Consider the following 7496-nt stretch of genomic DNA (forward strand, 5'->3'; position numbering starts at 1 on the left):
GTACCACATAACAATCTGATCATCTGTTTGGAGAGGGGAACAAAGAGTTATGCATCCTTCACATTACTATACAATAAATAAGTGATATTGTATTTCACAGGTTTTTAATGACGACGATGCTGCGACCATCCAAGAAGCTATTACTACATTTGCCCTCGGCATCTTTGTTGTCAGCAAAGCCAGGGATGGTCTCCCCAAGCAAGCTGGAATAGCCATCGACGGAGCAGAAGTCCTTTTTGGTATCCCAGATGTGGCACATGCTTGCACTGATGGGCTTTATCTATGCCTTGGAACTGAGGTACCCTAATAAACTGAAATACACGTTTGAGGTCTTTCAGAAGATCTTCCTAGAGCTAGAGGATGCAAACCAAAAACTGTCCTCCAAAGTCCATGATCTCAAGGTCTGTTTGCAAGCTTAAAATCTATACAGATGGTGTATAGAATTTATTTAGATTTGTTTGTAATATAATGTATTTTGATTTGTTTTTTTGCCTTTTGTCAAATAAATTTATTTATTTGAGCTAAATGACTTCCAAGTCTTGTTTTGGGTTAAGATGCACAATTATATTAGATTGTTTGACTCATGTGGGTTGCTCAGTTTCCAGTGTTGGGCTGCAACCAATGAATTAATCTGTCGATAGTCTTGATAAATTGATTTGTGGATTCGTCCATACAATGTAAGAAAATGGTGAAAAATCGATCACTCTTTCCCAAAGCCCAAGCTGCAACCTAAAATGTCTTGTTTTGTCCTGATCACCAGTTCTCAATTTAAAACATTCACATCAGAGAATCTGGGATTCTTCTTCTTAAAAAAATGACTCAAATAAAATTATAATTGCTGACAAATTATTTAGTTGTTAGCAACTAATTGATCAATCAACTAATCGTTGCAGCTCCTGTCCTTTTATCAGTATGGTCTACACTTGGCTCCACGGCATCTTGACATGTGATAAGAGGATTGTCTTTTCGAACACATAGATGACACATACTTAAGTTTTTAAGTAGACCAAACATGATACAAAATATTGTATATTGTGCCTGATCTACTTAAAAAAGGTAAGGCAACTTTTTGCATCAGATGATTATGTATATAATGCGAGGCTAGTCTTTGTATAGGCTACTTAATTTCTTGAATGTAAGACATGAGTTTTGGAAGTAAAGTCTACTTAACTTTGCAAGTAGTCAACTTAGTTTAATTAAGTAGAATTTACTCATAAAATAAGGTTCAGTCATTTACAAAACTAAGTTGACTTTACTTGAAAGATTAAGTTGAATTTACTTGATAAATGAATATTGACTTTACTCATGACTTTACTCATGACTCATTTCTTACACACAAGAAATTAAGTAGCCTATACAAAGACCAGCCTTGCTTTAACTACATATTAATCTGATGCAAAAAGTTGCCTTACCTTTTTTAAGTAGATCAGGCTCAATATTTTTATCAGTGTATCAGGTCAAAAATATCACATCCTCCACCCCCTCGAGAATCCGTGCCTCTGTAACCTTTACTCTGGATTACACAAGGATGGCATACATTTTACAAACCAATATCGCATTTTCCTGGCGTCAATGAGATAACAACACTTACCGTAATTTCCCAACTATTAGCCACGGCGTATACATTGATTTTGCTAAATTTCTTTGTCTATGAGGTTATTACACGGGGGCAGTTATTATGGTATTAATGGTTTTGTTTCTTCTAACTGGCATAAAACACTGTCCTCCGGCTTATGCGGCTAATACACAGGAAATTACTGTATTGTAAATCATCAGATATGGTATGGAATGAACCACAGTTGACCTGGTTCTGTTGGGATGAGAATTAATCCTTTTTATTTTCATTTAGCAGAAGTTTCTATCAAAAGTATTTACAATGGCATGTTATAACTATAACAGAATATCACACTAATGCACTACAGCAGTTCACATACAAAAATATATCCAACATCCAAGTCAAAGGTAGTGTCAGCAACATCAACTGATGCAGAACACTGGGGATAGAGTCTGTCTCCCTGTCACTACTGAAGGATCTATAGCAGTGGCAAAAGGGTGCCAAGGCAGAGCCAAAGAAACAGGGTGCCAATGGTGCCAAGACACAACCAAAGGCCCAACATGTATAGGAACAATGATCGAGCATGTGACAGAACATATTTAGGGGTGGGTCCATGAGGCTAACCATGGAGGCAGAGAGGGAGTGTATTTGTTTGGCTTTTGAATTCCACAAAAAATTCCAAAAGAAATTCGGACACTGCTTTTAGATTTGATTCACTCTGCCAGCCACCTGCTTGAACAGAAAAAAAACTGCTCTTGGCATTCACCTAGTGAGCTCTTTCCAACACAAACAAATACACCTTATTTGCAGTACAACAACTCCCACCAGTTTCTTACCCGGCCTAATATATGACACCTTGTGGTTCCAGCAGCAGATAGTTCTTCAGTATCTTTGGGATGGGTAGCTGAGGAATGATGGAGTGGCAGTCTTTCCCACAATGCTTCCGCAGCACTGATCGACAATGATGCTGGAGGCTGCGTGCTGTGTTCTCCAGACTAAACAAGGAGGCATAAAAGGTTTGGTGCATCTGTGGGGAATATGTGAGATTAAAACACCAGTTTCACAACAAAGTATTAAAGTGAAGTAGGAAATATGTACTGTACATGGTGTTATGATTACCTTTATAGATTTACACAGATGGGGGCACGGGGGCAGCCGTGGCCTACTGGTGGGGGCAGCCGTGGCCTACTGGTTAGCACTTCGGCCCTGTAACCGGAGGGTTGCCGGTTCGAACCTCGACCAGTAGGCACGGCTGAAGTGCCCTTGAGCAAGGCACCTAACCCCTCACTGCTCCCCAAGTGCCGCTGTTGATGCAGGCAGCTCACTGCGCCGGAATTAGTGTGTGCTTCACCTCACTGTGTGTTCACTGTGTGCTGAGTGTGTCTCACTAATTCACGGATTGGGATAAATGCAGAGACCAAATTTCCCTCAAGGGATCAAAAGAGTATATATACTTATACTTATACAGATCACATTTCACTCAACGGCTATATTGCCGTCAGGTACAAGAAGTGATTACTACCGGTAACTTATTTTCATGCTTTGTTCGGTAACACTTTACTTGACAGTATCAACATAAGAGTGACATGACACATGAACTCTAATCCTAACCTCTAACCATAACCATAACCCTAACTCTAACCCTGATCCTAAACCTAACCCTAAATCCTAACCCTAACTTGTTTAACAAAGTGTAACCCTTTGTTCCGTTTACTTCTGGCACTGAATACAGTCAACAGAGGCCATAAACAGAGGATGGAGAAAGACTGACAGACCTGACATGCTTCCTCTGGAAAGGACTCGGTCCATTTGTATGTAACAGGCACCATATCATAGGAGTTGAACATGATTTCCACAGTTTTAGGTGCTGATGCACAAGAAGCTAGCAGCTGTGGCAAAAATGAACAAGTCATTACATTACTGGTTCATGATACTTGTAGCAAGTTGAGTCCAGAAAATCTGAAATTATTATGGATGTGATGTAGTTATTTTCATAAAGATCATATTTTCTATTAGCAGTATTGTATATCAGTGATCTAGTCATTAGTAAAAAAGTACTCTTCACAAATTAGGTGAGAGATGAGAATAATTGAAATGGAAGTCAGCGTACCTTGAGCAGGGCCCCGGGCCACACCTTAATGGAACCATGGTTGAGCAGCATCTGCACCACGGTGTGCGACCGGCACCTGTGCCTCACCACAGCGGTCTGCAAGGCGTTGGAGAGGGGCGAGCACCCGTTATAGTCCAGCGCGTTGATCACCGCTCCGCGCTCGATGAGGAGCTCCACGAGGCAGTCCTGCGCGTTCCGTGCGGCCCTGTGCAGGGGGCTCCTGCGCTCATTGTCCACCTTGTTGACGTCGGCGCCGTAGTCCAGCAGGAACCGGCACACCTTGAGGAAGCTCTCCTCCTGCTCATCACCGCTGTCCAAGCAAGCCTCCCCGCAGGCCGCGCAGAGGGCTGTCTCCTCCGAGGAGCTCTGCTGGTTCACCTGGGCACCGTAGCGCAGGTAGAGCTGGACGTGCTGGTGCAGGCCGTGCCTGGCCGCCACATGCAGGGGAGTCTCTCCCTCCCCGTCGTCGCTGAGGGTGTTGACCTTGGCACCATAGCGTACCAGCAGTTTGGCACAGCTACAACAACAGAGACAAGGATTTGCTTAAGCACGACCTTTCATCAAAGGACTCGACACACAAAGGACGCAGTCTACAGGAGGGTTCAAACTCGAAAAAATGGTTTGATCTGATTGATTTTTTGACAAGTTTCAAGTGGATTTTTTTTCACAATTTTATTGTGAACATGGAGCAGGGGAAGTTTTCCTACATCAAGACGCACATACTGACCAGCTTTGAAGTGATTTAGGACGCGTGACAGCAAAGGAGCCCCATCAGCTTGACTGCTGAATAGTTTAGCCCCGTTGCCAAGTCATCCGCACCCTGTTGTGTTTATTGCAGAGCGCTTGTTGAGATTAGGCTCTTAGGCAACTTCCCACAGTCCATCAGATATGTGTGTGGTCTGGATCTCCACTCTTCTATGTTTAATACTTTCATGGTAAAACACTCTCCACTCTCACTTTTTGAACTTACAGTACATGACCAAATATTTGGTTAAAAATACATTTGTGTCATGTACCTGTTTAAGCAACTGTTTATTTGACATGTTGACTAACTTCGCAGTGTGCATAATGTTTCAGCACAACCAGAGATGGATTTTTTTTTTTTTGTTGGTCAAATGGACCAAATACCGTATCGTGCATTTAGCAAGTGCATTCTCTATCACTAAGACACGTGCTGCTGCTGAGCTGTTACCGGAGTGACTGTGCATGTTTGCACAGGTGTAATGGTGCCAGGCCCTCCTCCGTGAGCTGGTTTGGGTTGGCCCCGTGCTCCAGCAGCAGCTCAGCACACTCGGTAGAGCTGTTGACGCACGCCTCGTGCAGTGCCGTCCGGCCCCCGGCCAGCAGGTTGGGCCGAGCGCCGTGCTCCAGCAGGTACTGCAGACATTGGCTGTAGCCTTGTGCCGCTGCGATGCACAGAGGACTGGTCAGCTCTCGCTTGTACTCAAGAGACCACAGTCCTGTAGAAAACAATGAGATTGACAAAGAAAACATAACTTCATGCAATTCCATGCAATACAATGCAATATCAGAGCGCAATATCATGACTTCTGATCCTTTCCTCTTATTTCCACCATATTAATTGGCCATCCTGATGTCATCTACCCTCTATTTTGCTTTTCACAGAGATGTAAAGTAACTAAGTACAAAATACTTAAGTACAGTACTTAAGTTTGAAGGGGAAGTTTCTGTACTTTACTTTACGTCACTACATTTTTTGAATTAAATATATACTTTTACTCCACTACATTTCATTAGCAGCATTAATTAGAAAGTATAGGCTAAAATAAGTGTGCAAATGAAAACAAAAGCCACAGTTAGCCTTAGATAATTGCAACCCCAAGATTTTCTGACCTGATATTACTACAGGCAATGAATGAAGACATAGTGACATAGTGAGTTATGAGCATGCCTATATGTTCCCACAGCCCTATATGTTCCCTAAACCTAACCCACCCACCCACACCTCAGGCCTAACCCTAACCCCAACCCTAACCATAACCCCAACCCTAGCCCTAACCCCAACCCTAACTCCCTAACCCTAACCTTAGAAATGTGGGAACATAGGGCTGACCCCAGTGAGTTAAGGCCTAGCAAATATAGCAAAGACAGCACACCAAGGCCTATGAGGTTGTCACCCCACCTGGCCTTGAAATCTTTTACTTTGTACTTCTACTTTCACTACAGTATGTTTTATAATGGGCTACTTGTCATACTTAAGTACTGTAAATAATAGATACTTTAAGACTTTTACTGAAGTGCTATGCTTATAGATTACTTTTACTTTTACTTAAGTCATTGTATGATCAAATATCTGTACTTCTACTAAAGTGTGGGTTTCGAATACTTTAAAAAAAACTCTGGCTCTTCATATGTTTAATCTCCTTGATATATTTCTTATAGTTTGACCTCTGCACAAAGAAGAAAAGGTTGGCGCCCCTTTTGAGGGCTGGGTTATCTGAGCATATGTTGGGGTCACTCAAGCTCTGGAAGCTTAGTTTTTATACCAAACCCATTGTTGGAGAGATGTAGCATGCCACAAGCCATTTTGTTAAAGTAGCTTCAAACTGCACCAACTACCTTACTATGCAAGCTTTTACAGTGAAATGTGAAGAGCCACCTAGAGATGACCTGATATGCGGGCCTTAGTTAAGCTATTGGCGCCTCTTGTCAAAGAGAAAGATAGGCAGGGTAAACCCACCAACAGCTGATCTGGGGAAAGAATGCACTGCGCTCTTGATGCACATGATTGAGAGTGACCGAACGTGGCCACCAGAATCACTGTCTGGAATGTTGTGTCAATGTTTTTGGTTTGTAAATCTGCTCGGAGAGCTAGAGATTAAGTGTCAACTCCATTCCACCTTCGCTCAGAAATAACAACAATAACAACTGAGGACGAGACGTGTGAAGTGACTCAGTGTTATAAATAGTGTGTAAAAACATTGCTTTTAGCAGGTTGTTTTCACAAAAACAAACACTTACTAAAGAGCATGTCAGATGAAAACAATAAAAAATAAACAGATTTATTCAAAGGTGATCACCAGTGAAGTTAATTTACATTAACATGCATTGACCTGTGAAGGTCAAATGGGAGTAAATGACTTTTAAGAAACAGTTCCGTTTTATTTTGCAATTTCAAATTTTCTGATTTTACCACAGTGCAACATACTATGCCAGTTAAGTTTTATTAATATGAGCCTCTTTAAAAATGTAAAGATTGACCTCTGCAAGAATGTCATCATGGCTAAGCAACAGGTAAACTTCACAGGGGTATTACCTGACGGACCAAAGGGGGTCTCTGGCATGGGCTGCCACTTCAGCTCCTCACTGATACTGTAAAACACGTCAACGTCCACATAGCTTTTACACAGCAGCCTGCCCAGCCCTAGCAGGTCCCCCAGGGCCACAGCCTGGTAGAGGCGCATGCAGCGCACCTCAGGCTCCTCCAGACGGTGCTCATCCCTCTCAGGGAGGTCTGGCCAGCGGTCCAGACGCACGGTGGGGCAAAGGTTCTCCAAGCGCAAGGTCCTCAGCATCTCCCCTTCTCACCTCGAGGCAGCTGTGTCGTCTGGGATTATATATACACGGCCTGCTAGCGTGTGCAGTGTTCTTTTTTTCCCCTCCTCTACCCAGTCTCAGTTTACTATTGTCTGTAGCCATAAATAGGTCTAACTATTGCTCTCCATAAGAAAACCCATGGTGACCTGTTCCATATTTAGCGCAGTCAATGAAATACCGGCGCAAACGCCACTTAAGACATCGCATTAGATAAACAAAAACATCAAGGGAAACTTCCAAAAATCATACACGCAGCTTGCCAAAAACATACTA

The 7496-nt window shown here is 42.7% G+C and overlaps 1 protein-coding gene across 4 annotated transcripts; it reads right to left on the bottom strand.

Moving 5' to 3' along the window:
* Positions 1–1734: 1734 nt before the first annotated feature.
* asb18 (ankyrin repeat and SOCS box containing 18) lies at positions 1735–7292 on the bottom strand. 4 transcript variants are annotated; one of them, XM_076262711.1, is made up of 5 exons: positions 6943–7292; positions 4858–5071; positions 3666–4182; positions 3331–3444; positions 1735–2550 (listed from the first exon to the last, which is right to left on the bottom strand). In XM_076262711.1, exons 1-5 carry the CDS (start codon positions 7199–7201, stop codon positions 2356–2358), a joined length of 1299 nt encoding a protein of 432 aa, XP_076118826.1. In that variant the 5' UTR covers positions 7202–7292; the 3' UTR covers positions 1735–2355. The 4 variants fall into 4 exon arrangements, with proteins under 4 accessions (XP_076118826.1, XP_076118823.1, XP_076118824.1 ...); XM_076262708.1 differs by having other exon boundaries at positions 4858–5125; XM_076262709.1 differs by having other exon boundaries at positions 1735–2582; positions 4858–5125.
* Positions 7293–7496: the final 204 nt, after the last annotated feature.

Source organism: Alosa pseudoharengus, unplaced genomic scaffold (assembly GCF_046254945.1).
Source record: "Alosa pseudoharengus isolate Yale_2024_CS ecotype anadromous, Long Island Sound unplaced genomic scaffold, YU_APseudo_1.1 YU_APseudo_1.1_scf_3, whole genome shotgun sequence".
In the NCBI taxonomy this organism is placed as follows: domain Eukaryota; kingdom Metazoa; phylum Chordata; class Actinopteri; order Clupeiformes; family Clupeidae; genus Alosa; species Alosa pseudoharengus.

Bases quoted from the DNA above. Each gene is read 5' to 3' on its own strand.
- asb18 (XM_076262708.1), bottom strand. From the start codon at position 7,201: ATGCTGAGGACCTTGCGCTTGGAGAACCTTTGCCCCACCGTGCGTCTG. The intron at 5,126-6,942 runs GTAATACCCCTG...TGTTTTCTACAG, and splicing joins GACCCCCTTTGGTCCGTCAG to GACTGTGGTCTCTTGAGTAC. The intron at 3,445-3,665 runs GTACGCTGACTT...TTTTTGCCACAG, and splicing joins GGCCCGGGGCCCTGCTCAAG to CTGCTAGCTTCTTGTGCATC.